The sequence below is a fragment of the Hyperolius riggenbachi genome, chromosome 2 (genome assembly GCF_040937935.1).
Source record: "Hyperolius riggenbachi isolate aHypRig1 chromosome 2, aHypRig1.pri, whole genome shotgun sequence".
In the NCBI taxonomy this organism is placed as follows: domain Eukaryota; kingdom Metazoa; phylum Chordata; class Amphibia; order Anura; family Hyperoliidae; genus Hyperolius; species Hyperolius riggenbachi.
This window is the reverse complement of record NC_090647.1, coordinates 237311867-237339633: the sequence shown is the minus strand read 5'-3', so window position 1 is coordinate 237339633 and position 27767 is coordinate 237311867. Positions and strand designations below refer to the sequence as shown.

At 42.8% G+C, this 27767-nt stretch overlaps 1 protein-coding gene across 1 annotated transcript in view; it reads left to right on the top strand.

Moving 5' to 3' along the window:
• Positions 1-27767, top strand: part of CFAP47 (cilia and flagella associated protein 47) — a 730879-nt gene that overhangs the window by 328410 nt on the left and 374702 nt on the right. Inside the window, exons 43-44 of the mRNA XM_068268343.1 lie at positions 9401-9546; positions 18674-18782. Of these exons, the coding sequence (XP_068124444.1) occupies positions 9401-9546; positions 18674-18782 (255 nt within the window). The remainder of the gene's footprint in view (positions 1-9400; positions 9547-18673; positions 18783-27767) is intronic.

Below are 27767 nucleotides of genomic sequence, written 5' to 3'. Positions count from 1 at the left end.
GCTGTAGAGCCCACGCAGCACCGATCACTGAAAAATCCCCTGGTCGTCAAGTGGTTAAGCTGGGTTTACACTGGCAATCTGGGAGCACCGTATGGTGTAGACATTTAGTTAGGCAAAAAGATAGGTACTCACAAACCTGGGTTGCGGTCACTACAACCTATGTACATGCTTGTAAAGAAAACCAGTCTTCATTCGGGTGATATTAGCTTGCTCTTCAGTTTATTAATCTAAAACAACCACCCCATTGAGGATTGTATGGATTATGAGGGAAGAGTATAGGCACTTTGAAAAATGTAAAATGATTTAAAGTGTACCCGAGGCGACATGTGACGGGATGAGATAAACATGTGTATGTACAGTGTAAAACATTAATAACCAGGCCTTTTTATTTGTTTTATTTTGCTGCCTGAAAGAGTTAATTTGTAGGCATGAAAGTGACAGCTTCTGTCTTGTCGATACCTTGTCAGGAATATAGTAAACATCACTGATAAGCAAATTACAGCCATAAATGTTTTCTTGGCAGAATACCACTTCTGAGAGGTGAGGGAGCTGGAAAAGTGTCAATAGTTTATGAATTTTCATTTAGGGACACTTAATAAGCTGCCATTGAGAAGAGACAAAAAAAATTCAGTCTACTTTGTAAATGTTTAAATATAAAATAAAACCATCTCTAACCAGAACCAAATTCTGACCCCATCAATATCTCTATTTCCTCAGATCCAAAAATAAACAAAATATAATGAAAGATAAATGGGACTTTGATTGGGCCTCCTACCTAAATTAAAAATGTAACGCTTAGGGCTTGATTCAGTAAACAGTGCTAACCTACTTAGCACGCCTAAAGACTTAAGGCTTGTTAACCAGGGTGCTAAGTAGGTTAGCAATGTTTCTAAAATCAGATCGCGCGCAAAGTCCAGCACGCAAATCTTTGCGTGCATTAAGTCCGGTGTGCACGAAACGTCACATAGATGTGAATGGGCAGTTTGCGATCACCGCGCTGTGCGCGCGCAAAGTTTTGCGAGCGTGTCTTTGCGCGCGATCTGAGTTTAACACGCCCAAACTGAGTTTAGGCGTGATAATGACCTTTCAGAAGCGTGCTAACAGTTAGCACTGCTTACTGAATCAAGCCCTTAGAGTTCTACACAAAAAGATCCAAATGACATATAACCCAGGTTCACTCACACTCCCCCCCCCCCCTCCCGAGCAAACAAATCACAGTGCTACTGTGGGAACACCCTCATAGGGTTACAGTAGCCAAGTGCTTGTCAAAGCCCTGCACTTTGAAAAGCACTTTAAAGTGCCCTTGGTGTAAACTAGCCCTTACTGTTACATCCGTTGTGCAGGAAACATTTAACTGCCTGTGTTGCTGGTGCTGGTGGGGTCTCTATGCAAGGGACTGAGGGGGGGCAGTGCTAGCTCGTGCACTGTAGCTTCACCCTGCATTGCACGCATGTTAGCTTATTAACCACTTGCCGACCGCGCACTCATACCGCGCGTCGGCAAAGTGGCAGCTGCAGGACCAGCGACGCAGTTCTGTGTCGCCGGCTGCAGGCTAATTAATCAGGAAGCAGCCGCTCGCGCGAGCGGCTGCTTCCTGTCAATTCACGGCGGGGGGCTCCGTGAATAGCCTGCGGGCCGCCGATCGCGGCTCGCAGGCTAAATGTAAACACAAGCGGAAATAATCCGCTTTGTTTACATTGTGGCAGATCGGCGATCCCCGGCCAATCAGCGGCCGGGGATCGCCGCCATGTGACAGGGGACAGCCTGTCACTGGCTGCACAGGACGGATAGCGTCCTGTGCAGCCCAGATCACCAGGGGGGGCAGGGAGGAGAGGGAGGAGGGGAATCTCGCAGCGGAGGGGGGCTTTGAGGTGCCCCCCCCCCCGCAACACCCATCAGGCAGGAGCGATCAGACCCCCCCAGCACATCATCCCCCTAGTGGGGAAAAAAGGGGGCGATCTGGTCGCTCTGCCTGCACCCAGATCTGTGCCGGGGGCTGTAGAGCCCACCCAGCACAGATTAGCTAAAACAGCGCTGGTCATTAAGGGGGGGTAAATAGTGGGTCCTCAAGTGGTTAAGTAATTATGCAGTGCAGTGTGGTGCTGAAGGGGATCACCGTGTCAGACTTAGTCTGATATCTTGATCCAAGGAACCTGATTCTGTGCTGGACTAGATCTGGGGGCAGCACAGGCATCTGGAAGCCCAAATACACTTACATAATTATGTGTTGCAGTGGCACATCGTGGGACTGGCGGTGATCAAATTAATCGACTAGTCCGACACTTCAATATGAATAGGCTGACATCATGTTGGATTATTTCCAACAATGGCTTCACTAGTAGCAGTTATTATTCTCCTGGTTGGACTAAGTATGACATCGGTGTTGGAGGGAAATAATCCACTGCCAGAGCAAGGATTAATCTTTTTTTTTCTTCCTTTCTTCATAAGAAAAGAACAGCAGCATCTTTATTGGATGTTGATTTTTTATTGCATTATAACAGCTGGTAGCGCACTACACTGCACCGTAAGGTTCAACTATTTGTACTTTTTAGGAATTTTTAAATAATTATGGCTGACGCTGCAAATTAAGTATAGTTATTACTCACTTTGTGTCAGAGTGATTATAAAGTAATGCTGTCCTGCCAAGGTACCCATGTCAAGGAGATGCTAATTCACGTCCCTTATGTCATTTCCCCCAAACATAATAATTTGGCTGCAAATAGCAGCTAGAATCCCAGAGTTTTGGCTGAAAATTTAACCAGATGATTGAGTTGACTTATTGGTGTTTATTCTTGTGGCATGCCGGTTATGTAAACATTGATGTTAGTGCAAAACAAAATCTGCTTGTTTGTTTTGGCTCTTGGAGGACACATACAGCAGCCAAATGCAACACAATGACATTGAAAGCCCAAACCATGTCTAGGGAAGTTTTGTTAAAAAGGAAAATATGCTCAGAGGTGGGGAGGGGCCATTGTGTGCACCTTGGAAAGCAAGATGAGAAAGTTGCAAGCCCTCCGGAATTGGAATCACTACAGCTGAGCACACACTTTAGATTATTGATTGTAGACAATCGGATCTATGCAATATTAGAGATGGCAAACGAAGTATCAGCCCATACCTTAACAAAGAATTTCAGCTCACCTCTCAATCTGGCAGTGAGCTCCTCAAGTTTATATACCAAGGCCACCTTATTCAAGTTGTGGGTAAAATCTCTGGTTTGGGGACACTAACAGAAAAGATATCTGGTTATACAGATATCTGGAATACAGCCAAGACACCACTGACCTTCTTAACAAATTGACTTCCATGGGTCCGATCCCAGAGGGTGCTATCCTGGCTACAATGGATGTTGAATCCTTTTATACCAACATTCCACACGAGGACGGTATTGCAGCTTGCCAACATTTCCTTCAGCTAAATGATCTACCAACAGAGCCCACACTACAACTTATCAGGTATATACTAACTCACAACTATTTTTCATTTGGGAATGATATGTATCTACAGACAATGGGCAGTGCTATGGGAAGTAGGATGTCGCCCCAGTATGCAAATTTGTTTATGGCCAGATTGGAGGAAAACTTCCTTTCAACTTGTGAAATTAAACCATGGGCTTACTTCAGATTTATAGACGATATCCTATTAATCTGGACAGCATCACAGGAAGAATTAATCAGATTTCACAAAAACTTCTCAGAGTACCACAAGAACATCAAGTTAACGCTCAGCTTTTCAACCTCCCATGTCAGTTTCCTGGATACCACAATTTATATACAAGATAGAATTTTACAAACATCCATATACCGTAAACCAACTGACCGGCATATTTACCTAAAATGGAAGAGTTTCCACCCGGAACACACCAACAAATCTATTGTTTACAGCCAGGCTCTGAGGTATAACCGAATATGTTCTAATTCAGAGGACAGAGACAGACAACTTATGTCACTACGTAAAATATTCATAGATCAGGGATATCATCCACAAATCGTTGATGATCAAATACACAGAGCAACTTTAAAATCAAGAGAGGAACTGTTGAAGTACACCCCAAAGACTGAAAACAACAGAATCCCAATTGTGGTAACCTACAACCCAAAATTAAAGACACTGAGGAAGATATCAAAAGCCCTACAACCAATACTCCATAAAGACAAACGCCTGAAGGATGTTTTTCCTGATTTACCACTGCTTGCTTTCAGACAACCTCCCAATTTGAGACAAATGATTATCAGAAGTGCATTATCTACACCAGATACTCCAGGCACATTACCCTGCAATAATACAAGGTGTGAGACCTGCCCTTATATCTTGAGCACAAGCCAAATACAAATACCAAACTCACAGAAATATCATCAAATACAAGACCAATTTTCCTGCGAGTCATCCAATGTTGTATACATGATACGCTGCATGAAATGCCCCTCAAGAGGAATCTATATAGGAGAAACAGGACAAAAACTGCGCACAAGAATGAACCATCACCGCTTTAAAAATTAATGAGGGTAAAATGGACACACCAGTGGGCCAACACTTCTGTGAACCAGGACACAGCATGCAAGATCTAAAAGTACTTGTTCTTAAGGGTAACTTCAAAAATGATCAATCAAGAAAAGTTTCTGAGTACAAATTTATGAAAATGTTCAAGACATTAACAGAAGGTTTAAATTGTGGAACAGGATTCATGACACCTTATGTAACATGATTGATTTGGCTTCATGATCTTCAGAAACCTGCTGGATTTCATGTATGGTTGCACTAACTCACTGGCTCCAGCCTGCTGATCACCTGACACCTAACGGATAAACAGTAACCAACACAACTGTCATCTTCGCGTTTACCATTTATCTGCATCAATGTTTTACTTCAGCTTACATCTGGAAATATGCCTGAAGAAGGGGACTAGATCCCAGAAAGCTTGCATCATTTAACTCTATTAGTTAGCCATTAAAAGGTATTATTTCTTACAAAACGTTGTTTTTTTTCTACCTGGGTAAAATCAGGTAATTTATCTGCCCTCTAGTGCACGGCTATAGTGCAATGGGCCACAGTAAGGTAATAATTTAGAAATTGTCATGGGGCTTTCAGTTTCTTCATAGGAAGGCCCGAAACGTGTCTATATCTGAAGTTCCAGAGGGACTTTGATACCCGTATAGTCAAGGATGAGCTTAATTATTATTTCCCAACGTTTTTGAACCTCAGGATAGGACCAAAAGATATGTTTGATGGATATATTGTTGCAGCACCTCCAACACAGGGGAGATATCAAGGGAACAAAATTGTATAGTTTAATCAGTGTATAAAAACCAAAGCAGAAAAATCTTGTACATATTATCTTAGGTAAGCTTATATTGAGATGTTTAGACTGCATTTTCCCATATTTTGTACCAATCCTTCAAAGATAGTCACCCAGAACCACGTTTCGATAATCCATGCAGCTGAGAAAGAAATGGCGTTTTTTTTTTTCTTTTTTTAATATACATTATTTTATTTTGAAGGATTTTTTTTTAAATAATTGAAAATATTTTTTTAAAGCAATACAAATTTGAAGGATGCAGTGTAAGCAGTTTCTGTGACAAAGAGAAAATGTTTAAAACATTCCTGATAAATGTAAGTGTATCTGCACAGTAGCTTCACCTACGTAAGTAAGTGCTGCACTATTAGATACAACCATGAGCCACTTTGTTTCTTAAAGAGAAACCGTAATGACCTGCAGAAGAATGTAGTAGATTATTCATAATACCCACTTTCATAGTAATCATTGTAGCTTCAGCATCAGAAACACCTCTTATATCTATATACTGCTATATATTGGTTTCTAACCCCGCCCTTCAAGTGATGCTTAGCCTAGCCTATGATGATATGAAACTTTCAAACTTTCAGCTCACTTTACAACAATCTTTCCACAGTGATGCACCTTGTCAGTGGTAAAGATATCACTATCTATGATAAATGAAGAAGTAAATTGAGGATTTTACAATGGGCAAACTTTGACTAAACCAATTATGAATTAATATTGTACAACATAAGCAATATTTACTAAGCTTATACACAGTAAAACTACACTACATATATGTGTATATAAATATATATATATATATATATATATACATATATATATATATATCTATATATATACATATATATATATATATATATATATATATATATACATACATACATACATACATACATACATACATACATACATACATACATACATACATACATACATACATACATACATACATATATATATATATATATATATATATATATATATATATATATATATATATATATATATATATATACCCTGGTAACCCCTTTACGTGCTCTCTTGGCTTGTTGTTCGTACTCTGTAATCTCCTGTGAGAAAATAGTGATTGATTTAGTTTAGCATGTCAGGATGAAGCTGACACTTTTTGCTGATGTGTTTTGACAGCATGGCTACTTGATATGCTGTGGTAGTGATGTAATTAAGTTATAAGGAATATTCTACCTATGTTATTAAATGTACGGGTAGAAGATAAAGGAATGAATAAACAGCCACCTCTCTGCCATTTTACAAAGCTTTACTATCTGAAGAAAACAGTGCATCAGAATATTATGGATGCCTGAGGCTGATGCTAAGTATCTGTGACAAAGAACTTCCTCAAGGGAGATTTATATGGTGTTCCCATAGAAGTGTAGGCAATCCATGCTGATAAGTGCATATGCTGAGGTTACTAAAAGAACTGGCCACCAACTGCATTAGTGTCTTTCTCAATGCCTTAGTTATCCTGACATTTGAGGGTCTCCTTTTTTACTATAATTTCCAGTAGGATTGCATGAATTATTAAGTGTGGTAAAAGAAAAGCACTGGTTCATGGTAGATCAAACTGGTCCATAGCTGGCAAATGTATGCAAATTCTCTAGTTTATCTGTGGAACAGTTATCTCCAAATAACTGTTTCTCTGCAAGTTTGTGGCTCTAATGCTAGGTACACACAATACAATTTTCTGGCAGATTTACCTGCCAGATCGATTTTTTTCCAATATGTCTGATCTGAATTTCGGTCGATTTTCATTCACTTTTATGGAAATAGATCGGAAAATGAATTGAAGTTCAGATCGGACATGTTGGAAAAAATCAATCTGGCAGGTAAATCTGGCAGAAAATTGTATTGTGTGTACCTAGCATAACATCTATGTTGACACAAACCTGTCTGCTAAGGCTCCTCAGCACTTGGTGTTTTGAAGCTAGTGCCCAAAGAAAACCATTAAAAGACAGTTTGTTTACCAAACAGTGATTCTAACTGTACCTTGCATGCTTGGATTGGCTGTTGGTGCTTAGACTGTGGTGCATTGATGACAAAATGTTGTATCTTGTTTATGGGTAGTACATTTAATAAAAATGTATAACAGTGTCACACTGTTAGACTGGAAATACTGTGAAATTAAAAAAAAAGCATGGTTTCCTCACGGCACAACCTACTCCCACTCAGGGCTGTTCCTCACTGGGGGTGATTAGGGGATGATTGTGCTGCGACTGATGATCGCTGGCGATGGGAAAATTGCTAGCACAGTGTCTGCCTATGAAGCATTCACTCTGCAGCGTTGTGATCGCGTTGCTAGTAGTGTTTCAGAAGCAATTGATCTGTGGTTCTTGTTCCCTGAATGAGAAACTCAAACCCCGTAAAAAATAGCAATCGCTAAGCGCTAGTGATTGCAATTTTCTATGGAGAATAGCCATTAGTGTGTGAATGCAGCTGTACAAGGCTCACATAAACAGATATAAAGCATAAGGTACTTTCACTGATTCTTTATACAAGTACTGTACATGTATTTTTTCTTTCATTCCTTGTTGAATCTCCTAGGGCTTCCTATCAATACACAAAACTTCCATATAGAAGCTTTGGCATACCTGTTGCCAAAGGTTTCCATTATGCAATATTTACAACAATAAACCATCTTCGCTGCTGCAGCAGCTGTCCCAGTGTAGCTCAGGATTGTCCATTAATTTATGGTTTCCTGCGGTCCTCCTGGGTCTTATTTACTATCATTAGGCTGTGAGCTCATCTTTAGGCTCTAACTAGGGAAGGGAGCCATTATAGTAGCAGGCAATACTTCCATAAGCCATATGGGAATTTGTGCATTATTCTGATGCCTCTGCAGATCTTTTGATTAAATGGTTTCTAAGTTTTTGTTACAGTAAATAAAACAATAGCAGGTTAAATGTTGTGATATGAGCTGAGCTAGACAGATCAAAAATGGCTTAGGAAAGTCTTGCCTGCAGGGTGACTAAAACTGCAATAATCTTTACTTAGTCTGCCTCATATATCATAGTAACAGATTGCCCAGCAAACCCATGGGAAACTAGAACTTCTGTGAGTGTGCAAGAGGCTAAAAAGCACCAAATAGCCATCCCATATCATAGAAACTTATATCATAGAAACGTTATGCCATTCTCAAATCTGTACAGTATTCATCACAGACACGCATACGGTTTCCAGCTAATAGTAAAATCTTGAGCAATCAAAACAAAAACATATTGGGCCTGATTCTATTCACTTTTTCTCCTACGTTTTCTCCTAGGTGATATTTTACATCCTATCAATAAAATGCCTTTTAAGCTACCAGCAAGCAAGAAAATACTCAGAATAATTTTAACAGTACTTTTTCACCTACTATTTGGTACTTTTTCACCTACTATTTGGTACTTTTTCAATTGCAGAGTGCTAAAAAGTTATTTTAAAAAGATGAAAATTATCTCCTAAGAGAAAACTTAGGAGAAAAAGTGAATAGAATCGGGCCCATTGCGCCATATGCAATTCACTTTTTCTCCTAAGTTTTCTTCTAGGTGATATAGCTTATCAACAAAAAAGCCCTTTAAGCCATCAGCAAGCAAGAAAATATTTAGAATAATTTTGACAGTACTTTTTTTCACCCGCTTTTTAGTACTTTTTCTATTGCAGATTGCTAAAAATGTATTTTATACAGAAGATGAAAAATGTTCTCGTAGGAGTAAAAGCGAATTGCATATGGCCCATTGTCCTTTCCTAGGTCATTGAACAATGACAATTAATTGCATGCAATAACATTTAGTTACATAACAGAATTTGATATTCTGTAACATATTATATTACTATTGAAAAAATAATTTTGCTATATAAAGCAGTAAAAATAGTATTTAGAAATGTAAAATAAACAATACAAATCATGACCTTCAATGAAAGATGCTATCCATATTATTGTGTTACATCTTTAGTACAATATTTTATGGCACATAAGTGATGGTTTTATTAATTGCATTGCCATTTAAGTGTAACTCAAACGCACAAACACACACATACATCTTTGTCAATATTATGAAATATGAATTCTGCGTTTAAATTATTTTGCATATTTTGTGTTAACAGAATTTGAGGCAAGCCTATTACATCAGTTCTTTTGTCCAGTGGATTCCATTTCCCTAAAAGAAGGCATCCCAGCTAACTTGCAAGTTAATTTTCTTCCTTTTAATCTTGGCAAGCGCTTCTGCACAGTCATCTTCACTAACAGAGAGGTAAATGTTTAACCATTTGTATATGATAAACCTTTAATTAAGAGGGTGCAAGAAGTTCAGAATCAGAATCATTTATTTTGCCAAGTACAAAAGGGAGTTGTACCCGGAATTGGTTTTGGCTCCTACAGGTTCTTGAAGGGGGGGTTTGATGTCTTAAAGCCAAGAGCTGAGGCTGCCATACTACGGCGCCATCAGTCGCACTTTGCATCATCTATTATCCCTAAGAAGACATCGAAAGGAGGAGGGGGGGGGGGGGGGCAGGTGGAGTGGAAGGTAAAGTGGAAGTAAAGTTTTCTAATTTCTTTGCACTGAAAATGACCTCTGTTTTAAGCCTTTGTGTTTGCAGTCCTCGTGCTTTGCTTATTGTCCTGATTAACCATATATACCAGAAACATTTGAACTTATTTGTTAAAGAGGCACTTTGGTGGCTCATAGTAGAATGTAGTGAATTATTCACGATACCAATTATTACATTAGTTATTTTTGTTTCAGCATCAGAAACCCTTCCAATATCTATATATATATATAGTAGTAAATTGTAATGTATCCACACCCTCCCAGTGATGTCATAGCCTAGGCTGTTTAGCAGTGGGGAGTTTTCCTCCCAGAGCATTCCGGGAAACCATTTTTTTCCCACTGGGATTGGAACACAGAGTAAACAAACGTCCCACAAAGATGCATCTGGCAGCACTAATGATATTGCTACCTGTGTTGAATTCCAAAATGCAAACCAGGAAGAGGAAAGGTTGATGAAAGATTTTACAATGGGCAAACACTGATTAAATGATTCATAATATTGTAAAAAAATAAATAAATTATTAACTACTTCAGGATCCTTGGTACGCATATCTAAGCCCCTGTATAATTCACGTGTGGATCAGGGGATTCGAAAATTGTTTTGGTTTTTAAGGGAAAAAAACATGTGATCCTAAAGTGGTTCATTTTTTTTTAGTACAGTTCCTCTTTAAAAGAACAGCTGTTTTATGAAAGACATACATGTCTTATTATCTATAAATCCTGCACCTTGATTTAATTTATTTCATTCTTTACATATGATTATGTTTGTTTAGTTTTAATTCTAAATTCAGATGTGTACTAGGACTCTAGGTGCAGTACTTCAATGGAAAGGAAATAAAATAGCTAGAGAAGTCTGTGCAGATGACTTCAAAGCAGACTCTTAGAATGTTTATTGTTTTGATGAGAGTGTAGGAATTTGGGTTACAAACCTGATAGAAACTAATACTTATAACGTGTTATATTTGTAACCCTGTCCATATTTGTAGGCAGATACATTGGAAGCTTTGTGGAGATTACAGTAGAGGGTCACTCAAATAGTGATGAACGCTCCTATTCAGTGTATCTTCTTTGTTACTCTGCTAAAGTATATATTGATAAGGACAACATCTAGTCTATTATAACCTATACTTACGTACTATTATTATTTATTGTATTTATAAAGCGCCAACACAATGCTGTATTATTATTACTACTGACTTATATAGCCCCATCATCTTCCATAGCCATATTCACCAGACAATGATGCATATTAGAAACGTGGTGTACAGCATAAATGTGACTGTAACCAATATAGTCAGTTGTTATCATAAAATCCCAGCTCATCCTTCATATTTAAAAGTACCGAGTAATATTGATTAAACTGCACTGTGATCTGTTCATTTAAAAAAGGCAGCCACCATAAACCCAGGATAATGACCTGGCGTGATAACACAAAGTAGCAGAAAGTTTATTCAAGGCAATTGAAAATGTGAAAGTCTTTGTGATAAAATTGAGCGCTAGCATTAATCACTCAGAGGCGTACTGTCAGGTTATATGTACATGGTCTGAGTTAAAAGTAGGAAACATCATGGAACGACAGCATGATGAGAGAGATATGAAACGGCTTCCAGGATTTAATTAGAGGGAATGGAAGTTGCATTAAAGCTAACAGTATTTCTGTGCTTAGTAAATGTGATCAGGATTACAAATGATCGATAAATGGCAAAGAGATTAAATTTAGTGCATTGCATTCTCTTTTCCATTAGCTTAAACTTTAACCTCTTAGTTTTACATTTAATTATTTTGTACTGAAATCTTTACAAATTAACATTTTTAAACAAAATTGCACATATGTGTGTTATATTATCTTCTTGTATCTTTATCTTATTCTTCTTACAGCAACACACTGGACAAATATGAAACTGAAACTATGTGAAGAAAGTTTATTCTTACTTTTTTTTGGGAGGGGGGGGGGGGCACAACACTACTTTTCTGTGATCTGAAACCAGTCTTCCATAGTACAGCAGTGACACATATGAAAAAAAAGCAGTGCACTCACATTGGTGGCACAGAGAGTCTAAAAAAAAGGCCCTGTCAGGTGTGCTGCACCAGCCACACCACATGTGCATGGATCACAGGGTAATCAAATGGCAATTTAAAGAATCACTGCACGACTGTAACGTTTGCGGGTTTCTATCTCCGTGGTCAGCGCACCGGATGCGCGCGCACACTGCGGAAATCCTCCACAAGCGTATAATTAGATAGTACCCAGCTTGGATGCAATGCACCAGTAGAGGGCAATTTCCACCGGCAGATGGAGCTGTGGAGTGCAGACAGGCACAGCCTCTGCACGGCCACAGATGCCAGATGGGAATTGTACAGATACAGACAAAGTAGGGCATGATAGCTTTCTAAGAGAGAAAGCACAGAGACAGACTAAATGTGTGTTCCCCAATCTAGTCACCACCCAGCGACGGTGAACACACATCCGCAGAAACAAAGCTGGAACGCAATCGCAGGAGAGAGGCGATTGCCAGGAGTGACACAAGGCTGAATAGAACAGAGCTCGAGAGTAGCAAAGGCACAGCAAACAACAATGAGAAGATAAAGAAAATAACAAATGCTAGCTAAACGCGAACACCGCACTCATTCGCAACAGCGAACGCGTTTCAGCACGATCACCGCGCAGTAAGCACCCAGTGATAAGCGTGCCACCCTAACTAACCAATGACACACAACACGAAATAGAGAACGCGAACACTTGCTCACGGTTACCTCATCGAGCCTACAGCAAGCGTTCGAATCAGTCAAGACAGAGAGAAGGAGCAGCCAGCAGCAACCGCAGCTCTGGCCTACACTCCCAGACAGAGTTCAGAAGGAACCACCGCTGCTACCGCTAGAGCGAGTGTGATCCAGACAGACAAACAGATGGGGCTACCAGTAGCTACCGCTGCTCTGGTTAGCACCCCTGAGGCAGGATACAGAAGGAGGCACTGCCACTACCACTAGGGCAAGTGCGATCCAGACAGATGAACAGAAGGGGCTACGAGTAGCAACCGCTGCTCTGGTTAGCACCCCCAGACAGAATACAGAAGGAGGCACTGCCACTACCACTAGGGCGAGTGCGATCCAGACAGATGAACAGAAGGGGCTACCAGTAGCACGATTTCCTGTCGACCACCACTGGCGACAGGACAATCGCAGCAGAGAGGCAACACAGACAAAACAGATAAAGCAACCTGACTGCACTAGAAGAGCTGCCTAGTGCAGTCCCAAGAATTACTCTATGATAATCTTTAACAAACAGGCAAGGCTGACACTCTAGGAGTGTTTAGCAGTAACAAACCATTAAGATGACCAGCAAAGGATTATGGGAGAACATGGTATTTATACTGCCAGTCTTCAAAGGAGGCAGGTAGGCAATCTGCATAACAAATATATGCAAATTCCTCAGCAGCAGAGCAGGTCTGAAACTTGCAAAGCAAAGACAGGTCTCTTTTCCAGAGACCTGCAGCCCTCAGACTTAAGGAATGGTCATACAGCTGTCTGTCTGTGCAGACAGCTGAGCGGATCATTACAACGACCTGTTGTATGATTAGTAAAATGTTTATTAAATACTAAATTATCATAAAACCATTTAAAAACATGAAATATAGATCTCCACAGTTCTCCAATGAGCAATGTATCTGAAAAACAAAATAGATATATACAGAAAGATATTTATCATAGATATTTATTTATGTAATATATAATATAATATATACTGTATTTTCCACCGTATAAGACGCTCCGGAATATAAGACGCACCCAAGTTTGGAGGGCAAAAACCAGGGAAAAAAAAATACTAAACCTGGTGTGTCTATATTCCAGGAGCGTCTTGTATGTGTCCTTCTGTGTGTCCTCATGTGTGCTCCTGTGCCCCCCATAACCCCCATGTGTCCTTCTGTGTGTCCTCATGTGCCCCCATGTGTCCTTCTGTGCCCCATGTGTTCTCCTGTGCCCCCCATGTGTCCTGCGTGTCCTCATGTGCCCCCCATGTGTCTTTCTGTACCCCCTCATGTGTTCTCCTGTGCCCCCCATGTGTCCTTCTGTGTGTCCTCATTTGCCCCCCATGTGTCCTTCTGTGCCCCCATGTGTCCTTGTGTGCTACTGTGCCCCCATATGTCCTCCTGTGCCCCCCATGTGTCCTGTGTGTCTTCATTTGCCCCATGTGTCCTTCTGTGCCCCCCATGTGTCCTCGTGTGCTCCTGTGCCCCCCTGCCTTCCCTGTGTGCCTTCCTCCCTGCCTCCCGCTTAAGTCTCCTGCCCCCCCCCCCCCCCCCCCCCGGGTGAAGTGTCAATAGCGGCAACTTACCTTTGGCATGCTCCCACGCTGATCCCAGATTATTGCGCTGCCCCCCGCTAGCCTACTCTGCCTCCTCCTTGCATTTCTGCCCTCCGGGTGTTGAAGTAAATAGCTGCAGCTTACCTCCGCAATGTGCCCACGTTGACTTCAGACATCCGTCTCCCCGGAACTTCTCACTCTAGTGACCAGCTTGAACTGATGACGCACAGTTTAAGCCGGTCACTAGAGCGAGAAGTGCTGGGAAGACAGACGTCTGCTGTCATCGCAGGCACATTGCGGAGGTAAGCTGCCGCTACTTACTTCAACACCCGGGGGGCGAAGACGTAAGGGGGAGGCAGAGGAGGCTAGCAGGGGGGCAGCGCAATGATCTGGGATCAGCATATCTGCATAGATAACGGGAGTTACTTAACTCTTTCTGTACTGGAAACAATATTAGACTCATATCTCTGCTGCTGATGTTTTATTTCTTAGCTGTACTACACATACAAATCATGATATCATAATTGTATTTTTACTTCAGATTCCCTTTAAGGCAAGGAAGTAAAATGATAGCAAATTAAAGCAACGAATGCTAGCTAATCAGATGTCAGTATAAAGCAACACAGTTTAAATTTGATTGATTGATTAATTGATTGATTCATTGATTTGTGTGGATGACTGCCTTTAGTTTTCTGTTTTTCCTCCCTGGATAAAAGAGCTCCTCACTTTTTATGTGTATGTCTTTGTCTTTATTATTAATTTAGTTTTGTCTTTTCCATCTTGTTCATTTTAGGCACTGTATTTCTTGCTGGCACAAAATGATATTTCAAAGCATAACTCCATTAACAGAAATATGTCAGCATTGCTTTCTTCACGACCAGGCTGAAATCTAATAGCCTGTTATTACCTGATATTGTTTTCATTACATCCAGCAGTTATCCAAAAATGTCTGTCTGTCCCTCAAGCAATCCTGCATCCATGACCTCAGAAACAAATTAATCAGAAGACTGACAGTGTTTTTACCTAAAATCTCTTTTGATTTTTTATTTAGAACCTACCCATTGCTGAAAAGGCAAATTTTGTTAGAAGCCGGGATGATAAGGGGTAGAAACATGTACATGTTAAGCCCAAAACCAGAAATCGGCCAAAGCAGGAATTTGACGTCGGCCAAAGTCCAAAATGCTGGAAATTTCTGACATTGGCCGGCCAGTTTGCAAAATGGCCAAAGTCAGTCGACCAAAGTCGAAAAATGCACAAATCCCAGAACATTCCGGGTTCTGTCCAGCACCATGAATGGCATTCAGAACTTCCTCTCTGCTCTGAAAGATACACAACAGAATAATACCCTTTACATAAAAAAAAACATTTATTTGTTACAGCTAATACAAATACTACAATCTTCAGTTTTTCTACTTCCTGCTTTCATGAAATTAGACATTCTGTTAACATCCTGTGTTTATTAATTAGCTGCTCTGCCATGACAGCCAGCTGACATGACTGAGAGACTAAATTACACTTGTGCTTAGTCACAGATGATGGTGAATTAGACATGCTAAACTCTCTCAATACATACAGGGTGCATTTCTCTATTTCTTCCTTCTATCCTGTGCAAGAGTTCAGGTCCACTTTAATGAGCTGGTGGCTGTGAACTGCTCAGGTAGACATCTGAAATGTGAGGACAGGAGAACAGGCTTGGGGGCTGAAATGTACTCAAAGCTCGCTTGGAACAGTAAATATGAATTGTGTGCTTTGTTTTTCACACATTGCCTTTCTCTACCTCACCTATCCCAGCCACATCTCTCTGCTACAGCGAGTGTTAAAAACCAGGATCCTGCTGGAGTCACAGCCACAGGAGCAATACTTCCATTGTGGATCATTTACAACACAGTGATGATCTCTGACTGACAGGTCCTGCGTGTCACCTCGTTGTCCACTGTCACCTCGTTGTCCACTGTCACCTCTGTGTCATGTCACCTCATTGAGTGTGACCTCTGTGTGACATCTCTGTGTGACAGCACGAAAAAAAGGAGGAGAAAGCAGCTGGCAGCATTTGGCAGCCCAGGGTCCTTTGAATGAAAGGCTTGGGTCATTTCAAGCCTCATGGGACCTGGCTGCTGGCACAACAGGGACAGCGTGGATTTTTGAGGAGAGCTGAGAGGGGACAACGGGTAAACATTTGAAAGTCACACACACCAATCCCCCCTGCTTCACTAACTCGTCGTTGGAGGAGAAAAGCAGCCTACAGCATATAGACAGCTCAGGGTCCTTGCACGCAATCAGTGCAGACCTGAAGCGCAGAACTGAGCAGGGACAGTGGGACACTTGTAGAGAGGTGAGCTTCGGGACTTGGCCCGCCACATTTAGTTACAATGCGGTCTGGCCGACCAAAGTCCGAAATTGAGCAGCATTTTCCATATTGGCCGCATCAGGCGGCCACTTCGCATTCCGACTGGCCAGAACCTGAAGTGGCTAGACTTCGGGTTCTGGAAGGAACATATATACAAAGTGTTGGACAGCATTCTGTATCAGGAATAGGAGTTTGGTAAAGAATTGGTGTAATGGGAGTAAGCATTAGTTCTAGTTCACCATGAGCTTGCTGGGCAATCTGTAACATTAGTAAGTTAAGTTGTCAGGCAAAACAGGAAATAAAATCACTGTGATGTAACCAATAATACCAAATAAAAGCAAATTGTAGCTAAAACAGGACATATGCACTCAAACTACTGGTGTAAAAATCATGTATGCACATCTTCACCTCTTAAGACTAGTACAAAAATGCCCACGAAGGATGATTAAGCACAGTTTCACGAGAAGAAAAACTGTACCCACGTGTGTCTGAAAAAGCTAAGGCAGAGAGGCTTGAAAGACAACTGAAATGAGAGGTATATGGACGCTGCCATATTTATTTCCTTTTAACCTTCCTGGCGGTAAGGGGGCTATGCCGCGCAGGAGGATTTCTCAGGCCCTGCTGGTCCGATTTGCATAATTTTTTTTTTTGCAACACGCAGCTAGCAAAGTGTGTGCATTCCGATCGCCGCCCCTCCACGCTGGTTCTCCGCCGATCGCCGTGCCACCCCAGACCCCAGACCCCGTGCGCTGCCTGGCCAATTAGTGCCAGGCAGCGCTGAGGGGTGGATCGGGACTCCCTTAGACGTCACGACCCAAGCACTTCAGAAAATCCCGTTCTTTGAACAGCGGCTATTATGTAGCGAGCCCTAGGCTCGCTACATGATTTACAAAAAAATAAATAAAAAAATAGTGCTGCGCTGCCCCCTGGCAGTTTCTAATAGACCGCCAGGAGGGTTAAGCAATACCAGTTACTTGGCTATCCTGCTGGACCTCTGCCTTTACTTTTAGCCATAAACCCTGAACAGATCAGGCATTTCTGACATTGTTGTCAGATCAGACAGTTTAGCTGCATGATTGTTTCTGGTGGGATTCAGACACTACTGGAGCCAAACAGAGCAGCAGGGCTGCCATGCAACTTTTGTTGCTTAAAGAGACTCTGTACTGTGAAAATCTTACATAAATAAACGTACAAGCCTGTTGTCTTCTTCTAGCCCCCTCTGTGACATTTTGGCCGCTCCCGCTGCTTTCCTGGTGATATCGCTGTTTTTTCATTGTTTTTGTAAACAATGAAGATGGCCGTCAAACAGGAAATACATCATCAGAGCAGGTGCCTGTTTGCAGAAGCTCCTCTCAAATGTGACTTGATTGCTGGAATGTTACTCGCATGTGTTGCCTTAGCTGCTTGTCTGAGCTCTACACTGATCTCTCTGCACTCACAGCTGTTTGAAATGTTTCAGCTCCAGGAGCCTTGCAGAGATGCTGGCTGTGAGCAGAGACATTTCCTGTGACTCATACACACACAGGAGAGCCTGCAGGGGGCGTGCATAACTTCTTCTTCTATCACAGCAGAGACAATGCATTCCTCTTTGGCTCAACAAGGCTTGACAAAGATAAGAAGATTACATATATTACAGAGACAGTGCAACTAGAAAAGGCTGCAGTAATCCAGACCACATTAAAACAGGTATAGGAACTTATAGGATAGAAGAAATAAGGCTGAACATTTTGTTACAGAGTCTCTTTAAAAGGAAAGAAATATGGCAGCCTCCTTATACCGCTCACTTTTATTTACCTGGATGATGTCCTCTTGCCGCAGCATTCCACAATGAGTTTCATCCTTTAGACACCAACAGCTTCACAGTGGAACTGCTGGTTATGTTTAAATTTTGAAAATAATGATTAATTTTATAATTAAATACATCTTTTTTACAGTGTGAGTCTTGAGACAACTATTGCTTACACAATATAGTCAGCAAACTCACAAGAAAGATTTAGCTGGATTGTGGTCAATAGTCAGATGTCATAAGAGTCAATAAATATAGCTGGCTATTGACTATACCTATAAAATATGGAAGGCTATTCTCTCCTAGGTGTATAGTAGAAATATATTTTTTAAAAGTTGAACTTTAGAAAATCATGTTTTCACAGCTTACTTTTATTTCTCAAAATATCTTTCAGATTGGTGACTTTGTTTGTATGATTGAAGGAACCGGAACGCCACCATTGCCTTCATCTTTCATTCCTGTGGACAGTCCAAATGCTCTTCACGTCAATAACTCACTTTCAGGTTGTGTACTGTGCATACTCTGTTCCTATTTATTTTAGTATGCAGCTTACTTGTAAAAGATCTAAAAGATTTGTGTCCCTATGTACTGCATGCACTTTAAACTATTTGCTTGAGTTATTTGATTTATTTTCTTGTGACACTTTATTAATTAAGAAGAAATATTTATGTTTTTCATTGGTTGAGCTACTTTTATTGACGGCTATCTTTTCTCTGAAACGTTACATCTAAAATCTCTGGAATGTTTCATCTAAAATCTCTAGAATGTTTCAACTAAAATGTACAAGACAGCTGTTTTATCTACATCTATTTTCAAAGTAGTTTGTAAAACTGGTAAACATATTGCAAGTCTAAATCTTGCTTTCTGAAGCTTTCACTTGTTTTTTTCTTAGTAATAACAATAAATAACCAAACAACATGTTCCATACAAATAAGGATAGTTTTGGACCAGCTGCAGGATAGAAATGCAAAGATTGCAAATAGTATTCCTATTAAAAGTCTTAATAATTATCTATTAAACTATTATAAGCTATTGAAACAGGAAATCCAATTTGTTCTACTGTAGATGTCACTGTTGTAGATGTCACTGTATTAGTTCAGTTGTTTCTTTGTCATAAATTTAGGAAAGTGTTTTTGGAGATGAATAATTTCTGTGTCATAAATTTAGGTTAGTGTTTTTGGAGATGAATAAGACCATATGCAATTCCAGGAGAGAAAAGGGTACAACTGCCTTAGGCCGGTTACACACTCAAAACGTGCAGGAGAATGACTCCTGCAGACGTTGCGGCGCGTCGTTGGAATCTGCGGTGCGACGCTGAGTAGCGGCGGTAGTAGTTAATTTACCCAAAGGGGAAGCACCGATTCCCGATGATAAAATGTGCCGGGATGCGTCGTACCGCAACGCATCAAAACACAGCGTCGGGTGTGAAAGGTAAAATGAAAGTCTATGGACTTTCCTTTTACCTTGGTTAACGCAAAGTATAGACTTTGCGTTAAAACGCCGAAAGAGGGCTCTGGTGTGAAAGAGCCCTTATGAAGGCACATGCAGAAAAGGCACAAACTGCAATGGGAAGAGCACCTGAGCAAAAGCAGCACACAAAAGAAAAGCCACCCTCCTCCTCCTCTTCCTCTTTTAGGTACAGCATCTTCAGCCGCTTTCTCCCTTGCACCTTCACAGCCACCCTCCTCCACTCCACCTCTGACCTTGAACGGCTCCTGCTCCTCTGCCCACAGCAGCCAGGTGTCTGTGAAGGAAATCTTTGAGCGGAAGAAGCCAATGTCTGCCAGTCACCCCCTTGCCCGGCGTCTGACAGCTGGCGTGGCGAAACTTTCAGCTCGCCAGCTGTTACAATACCAGCTGGTGGACTCTGAGGCCTTCCATAAATTTGTGGCCATTAGGACACCACAGTGGAAGATACCAGGCTGCAATTATTTCTCTAAAAAGGCGATACCCAAATTGTACCGTGAAGTCGAGAGGCAAGTGGTGTCATCTCTGGCACACAGCGTTTGGGTCAAGGGTCCACCTGACCAAAGATGCCTGGTCTGCCAAGCACAGTCAGGGCAGGTACATTACTTACACAGCCCATTGGGTCCACCTGGTGATCACTGACAAGCAGGGAGTACGTGGCTGTGCAGCAGACCACCTTGTGAAACCTCCACGGCTTGCAGGCAGGCCTCCTGTCACCTCCTCTCCTCCTGCTACATCCTCTTCGCTGTCGTCATCCTCTTCCTTCTTGGATGATTAGCAGTTTAACTCTACTGGTGCTACGATCTCCTCTCCAGCTACACAGCCCCAGCTCCCCAGGGCTTATGCTGCATGCCAGGTACGACGGTGTCACGCCATCTTAGACAAGCCCTGCCTCAAAGCGGAGAGTCACACTGGAGCAGCTCTCCTGGCTGCTCTTAACAAACAGGTGGATCAGTGACTGACCCCGCACCAGCTGGAGATCGGCAACGTGATGTGTGACAACAACAGCAATCTCATTTCCGCTTTGAATTTGGGAAAGTTGACACATGTACCCTGCATGGCACATGTGCTCAATCTCGTAATTCAGAAATTTGTGTCTAAGTACCCAAGCTTACAGGACGTCCTAAAGCAGTCTAGGAAGGTGTGTGGGCATTTCAGGCGGTCTTACATGGCCATGGCATGCTTTGCCAATATTCAGCAGAGAAACAACTTGCGCTGAGACGCTTGATTTGCGATAGCCCGACTCGCTGGAACTCGACCCTCCTGATGTTCGACCACCTGCTACAACAGGAGAAAGCCGTCAAACAGTATCTTTACAACTACAGTCAAATGACACAGTGTGGGGAGATGGGGATGTTCTGGCCGAAGTACTGAACACTGATGCGAAATGCCTGCAGGCTCATGCGGCTGTTTGAGGAGGTGACAACCCTTGTGAGTCGCAGTGAAGGTGCCATCATGCCTTCTTCCTGGAGCGTGCTGTGCGTAGAGTGGTGGATTAAGCTGTGGAGGAGCGTGAACAGGAATGGGAGGAAGAGTTGTGGGATCAATTCTCAGCAGAAACAGATGATACCTCAACACCTGCGGCAGCATATAGGGGGGAGGAGGAGGAAGAGGAAGACTCGTTTGGGGAAGAGGAGTCAGATGATGAGGAAGGTGTTGTTTTGGAGGAGGAGAATGAGGCAGAAGAACAACCGCAGCAGGTGTTACAGGGGGCTTGCGCTGCTCAAATTTCCTGTGGTATTGTTCGTAGCTGGGGGGAGGAGGAGAACTTAGCTGACATCACTGAGGAAGAGCAAGAGGAGATGTATAGTATGTCTGCATCCAACTTTGTGCAGATGGCATCTTTCATGCTGTTCAGCCTGTTGAGGGACCCCCGTATAAAAAAACTCAAGGGGAATGAGCTGTACTGGGTGGCCACGCTACTAGACCCTCGGTATAGGCACAAAGTGGCGGAGATGTTTCCAAATCACCAGAAGGCAGAAAGGATGCAGCACTTGCAAAACACGTTGTCAAGTATGCTTTACAATGCGTTTAAGGGTGATGTCACAGCACAACGCAATAAAGGTACCACTGCCAGTAATCCTTCTCCCATGTCCACACAGGCAAGGACCGGAAGCGCCAGCAATCTCATGGTGATGTCGGACATTCTTTAGTCCAACGCCTCGCCTTAGCACATCTGGATCCACCCTCCACCAACACCTGGACCGGCAGGTAGCCGACTACCTGGCCTTAAATGTGGATGTAGACACTGTGAGCAGCGATGAACCCTTGGACTACTGGGTGCACAGGCATGACCTGTGGCCAAAGCTGTCCCAATTTGCCATCCAACTTCTGTCTTACCCTGCCTCAAGCGTCCTGTCAGAAAGGACCTTCAGCGCAGCTGGAGGCATTGCCACTGAGAAGAGAAGTCGCCTAAGTCACAAAAGTGTTCAGTACCTCTCATTTATCAAAATGAATGGGGCATGGATCCTGAAGGGCTACTGCCCACCCAAAGATTAAGTCAGTCCCCACACACAGCATCTCTGCCCACAGGCCACTTGACTGCCTTCTCCACAACCACCAACACAGGATCCAGGGCTCCAGGTGGATTTTTAAGGCCGCTGCTAGCAGCGACCGCTATAATCATTTTTCTGGTGCGTGTACATGCCTGACTAATTTTCTGGCTGCACTGCAGCTGCAACAACAAAACAAAAGGCATGTACATGTGCAAATTCTCTTTCGTGATCATTACCTTGCCGTGGTGAAGGGGCTTGCGTATCACAATGAAGCAATGACCGACGGCTATATGAGTGTCTCGGGGAGTGGCACACCCAAGATAATAAGGTTGTTGCTTCATTGTGGACAGACCAAATTTGATCAGCTGGACAGTCACGTTTGTTCTATCAATGAGCTACCACAGCCTGGCGACCATATGGGCCTGAAAACCGCCACGGCCTGCACTCTCGCCATGGTGCGCACCAGTCCAGCATGGCCGTCACTACACAAACAGCAGCTTGCGGTGCCTTACACAGTGAGTTTGGTGTGTCAGTGTGAAGCAGTACTCTAATTACACTCCCTGATTTATGTATATGAATGCAAGATGTTTTAAAGAACTTTAGGCCTGCAATTTAGCATGCAATGTGGTTTCTGCCCTTAAAATGCTGCTTTGCGTCAAACCCAGATTTTTCCCTGGAACTTTTGGTGTCTATCCCACTCCTTCATGCAAAAACTCAGCTGTTAGACCCCTTGAAACATCTTTTCCATCCCTTTTATGGCCAGCATAAGTGTTTCTAGTTTTCAAAGTTCGCCTCCCCATTGAAGTCTATTGCGGTTTGCGGAAGTTCGCATTCACGGTTCCCGAACCGAAATTCGGAGGTTCGGGCCATCTCTAGTAATCCGCACAGCAGGAGCAGGTACGATCTTCTCTGCAAACTCTGGACAACTTTATTCTGTATCTTAGGAATATAAGATGCACCCACTTTTCCACCCAAGTTTTGGGGAAGAAAAAGTGAGTCTTATCTGCTGAAAAATATGGTATATCTTTAATTTAATTGTAATTTTCTTTATTCTGACGTAATATTTTCTGTATACTTCTTCCTCCATCCATAACATCCATGTGTACTTCTTCCTTTTCTTCTGTCTTCTGCCTTTTTTCTTCAGTAAATCTGATTGCATCTACTCACATCATTCATCTTTCCCCATCAGACTATCACAGAAGCTGCTGCTACCTGCTGCAGCACAGCTGCTTCCCTCCTTGGCTCCCTGACACTGCTGTCCCTGCCAGACTTCTTTGGCACAGCTGCTGCCCTGCCTTGTTCTTATGGCACCATGACCCCGCCATAATACTGCTAACACTTCTGCCTCACCGCCTCTACACACCCCTCATGCTTCTAATTGGTAGTTTTGTTAGTTTGTCTTTTGGGAAGTGCTGTGTCATGTTTTATGGATATTAGACAGTAGATTAATTAGACAGTAAGAAAGAAGGTACTTATCACCCGAGGAGCGGGTGATTCTGACTGTACTGTAGCTATCAACCTGAGGAGCAGGTGATTAAGACTGTACTGCAGCTATCAACCTGAGGAGCAGGTGATTAAGGCTGTACTGCAGCTATCAACCTGAGGAGCAGGTGATTAAGATTGTACTGCAGTTATCAACTTGAGGAGCAGGTGATTAGACTGTACTGCAGCTATCAACCTGAGGAGCAGGTGATAAAGAGTGTACTGAGAATCCCTCCCCAGAACTAAGCTCACTGGTGAGAGCAGGAGAGTCAGACAAGCAGATTCGGCAACACACGGACAGATACGGTACAAAGACAGAAGACAGAATCAGAGTAAGGTTCAAGCAGAGTCGGCAACAGGATCAGATAGGCATAGGCACAGAATCAGTAGGCAGAAGAGTAGTCAAGGCTAGCAGAGGGTCATAACAAATAATACAATTCAATTAGTACTTTAAGCTATCAACAGAATCTGGCTAAGTGTGGATCCCCAGCTCCTGCTGGTTCGAGCACACTTTGGGATCCGACTAAGGTTTGAGTGCTAACACGTAGCATTCGCAACAGCAGACGAAGAGAAACTGACAGGCAGGTCCTATATATACCAAGAGCGCTCCACAGCACCACCCCAGTCCCTCAGCCAATCCGGAGCACTGCTGGAGTCAGCTGACTGGCTGATCAGCTGACTCCCCTTCTACTCGCATAAAGGTCCTGTCGCCTGGCGTGCGCGCGCGTAGCGCTCAGTCTATGTGCAACTGAGGGACCAGGCAAAACTCCAACATGTAACTGCGTGGCGGAGGCTGCCGGCTGAGACGCGGAGACAGCCGCCATGCTGCTTACCGCCGCCACGGCATCTCCGCTATCTATTACATGAAACCATTTAAATGATGTCCCTAGCACAATGTATGGCATCAATATATTATTTGAAAATGTAGGTGTAATTTTTCTGTTTTTTTCTTTTTTTTAGTTTGGTCCATAATTACAAGCCCCTTCAGTTGTGTTCAAAATTATTCAACCCCCACTGAAATTGAGTGTTTTGGCCAGTTTGACATTGATTTTCATCATTTCAGTCATCTTGTTTACAATTAAATCAAAGAGGCACTTGTAAGTCAGACAAATACAGTATAACATAACATTTATAATGAAATAACCACAAATGTCTTTTCTGTGCTCACATCATTATCAGTTTTATTCAACCCCCAAGTATCATTTATTCTTAGCACTTAGTACAACATCCTTTTCCAGTTAAAACAGCTTTTAAACGTGAAGCATAGCTTGACACAAGTGTCTTGCAGCGATTTACAGGTATCTTAGCGCATTCTTCATGGGCAAAAGCCTCCAGTTCACTCACATTCTTAGGCTTGCGCGCTGCAACGGCTTTCTTTAAGTCCCACCAGAGGTTCTCAATCAGATTTAAGTCTGGTGACTGCGATGGCCACTCCAAAATGTTCTAGCCTTTAATCTACACCCATGCTCTAGTGGACTTGGAGGTATGCATTGTCCTGTTGAAAGGTCCAACGTCTCCCAAGCCTCAGGTTTGTGACGGACTGCATCACATTTTCTTCCAATATCTCCTGGTACTGCAGAGAAATTATGGTACCTTGCACACGCTAAAGCTTCCCTGTACCTGCAGAAGCAAAACCGCCCCAAGGCATGATTGACCCCTCCACCATGCTTCACAGTAGGCAAGGTGTTCTTTTCTTCATAGGCCTTGTTCTTCCTCCTCCAAACATAGCGTTGATCCATGGGCCCAAACAGTTCTAATTTTGTTTCATCAGTCCACAGAACACTATCCCAAAACTTTTGTGGTGGTGTTCTGTGGACTGATGAAACAAAATTAGAACTGTTTGGGCCCATGCATCAATGCTATGTTTGATCAAAACCAATGTCAAACTGGCCAAAACACTCAATTTCAGTGGGTGTTGAATAATTTTGAACACAACTGTATGTAGTACAATAATAGTAATACACAGATTAAAAAAGCTGTTTCCCTAAAAAAAACTATTTATGTATTTCTTAAACTATTTTTTAACACGTGTTGGGGGGTGAAAGTGGAAGGGGTTCATGTTATAATTTTTTAATTATAAACGTATATATATATATATATATGTGTGTGTGTGTGTAATTTTACTTTTTGGCCACTAGATGGTGCTGCAAACACCCTCCAGTGTGCACTTAATTTTTTTTTTCAGCTTTTAACGGTTTCTTGTTTTAACCACTTGAGGACCGCAGTGTTAAACCCCCCTGAATACCAGGCTCTTTTTTACTTAATTGGCCACTGCAGCTTTAAGGACAAGCTGCAGGGCCGCACAACAAAGCACACGAGTAATTCCTCCCCCCCCCCCTTTTCCCCCCTCACCAACAGAGCTCACTGTTGGTGGGGTCTGATCACTCCACAGTTCTTTGTTTATTTTTTTTATAAATATTTTTTTTTTTAATAAAAATGCCTTTTTTATTTCTATTCCCCTGCTCCCTCCCCCCTCCAGCCAATCAGGGTGATCAGCTGTCATAGGCTTCAGCTGATCACTGCCTAGCCTATGAAGGGGACAGCCGTGTCATACGGCTGTCCCCAGTACAGCGCTGCTGCCGATCGCGGCTCTGTACATGTAAATAGACGGCAATCACGCCGTCTAACAGTCGGAGACTAAAGGCAGGGCGGAGCTCCGCCCCCCAAGCAGGAGATGTGCGCGCAGCCTGCGCGCGATCTCCTGCATTAGCCGGCTCCAGGACCTGACGCCAATTGGCGTTAGCCGGTCCCGGGGCTTCCGCCGCGGCCACGCCCATTGGCGTGGAGCAGTCGTAGAGTAGTTAAGAATAGATATAGCCCCTGATCTGGGTCATGTCCATTCATTCCAGGTGGAACGCTCGTTCCCCATTTACAAATTACAATGCAGTACTGTGACATGCAGAATTATTCTGCAGCACAACTGAGCTAGGCCTCATGTAGAAACTCTGCACTCTAGGGCTAAGATGTCACTTTGCAGGTTACAAAATCAAAATGCATTATAGGAGATGTAGATTATGCCAACGTGCTTTAAATTGGCATAGAACTTATTTGAAACAATCATGTGCGTTTGAAGTTCCTGGGACACAAAAAATTAACAAGGCGGGTCAGGTTCAGTCCTCGGGCCTTGATTTTGACACCTGTGCTCTATAGCCTTGTCACTGAACATATGGGGACATGATCACCATCTGGGTGACAGATTATTCCCTGAGTTGAGTCAGTGTAATTCTATGAATTCATATTCTGTGATACTGCAGGTAAGTGGGAAACTCGAAATGCTACATATGTTTTGCTTTAAAGGGAACCTTAACCCACACTGAGATTAAAAACAACTACTGCAGTCAATCTAGGTTGTACAGCAGACACTTACCGCACTGTCTGCTGTTTTCAATAGTTCCTCTGAGCCCTGTAGTGCGCTGCGTGTTTTTGGGCCGACTGACCAGTCGCACAGTACTTTCCCCGGAAGTACTGGCTGATCTGCCTCCCTCGCATGGTCCTAGCGCCCGTCTCTTCTTCGTGCCTGCGCAGTAGTCCACCTTGCGCGCAGGGGCATAGAGCATCATAGCGTGCGAGTGAATGCTTGATTCATGCTCGGCACGCTGTGTGTAGTTGTCACATACTCCCCGCAGCTTCTCGCGGGAGATGTACAGCAACTAGCGTGGCAGGAAGTGTTGTTCCATGCCTGCAGTGATCAATAGGACAACATTTCTCATAGCGGGCCTAACTTATATATTGGAACATAGTGAAAATGTAGATAATGGGATCGTGTTTTGCACAACATGAGGATACGTGATTACCTTCCTATGGCCGGCTGTACGTTCCTCTTACTAGCAAACAGTGGGAGGTACTGTACACAATGAGGAAGCACAGCTGGCAACTACACTGTTTCTGAGCATGCTCCCCACTGAGACGCTCAATCTGTGTGCTCGTATGCAGCAGCAGATTCTGACAGTGAGGGAGTCTTCGCTGACGTGAAAGTCAACCTGGCCACCACGCTGCCCCGGAAGTACTATCTCTCCATCGCCGCCATGTTGCTGACATCACAGA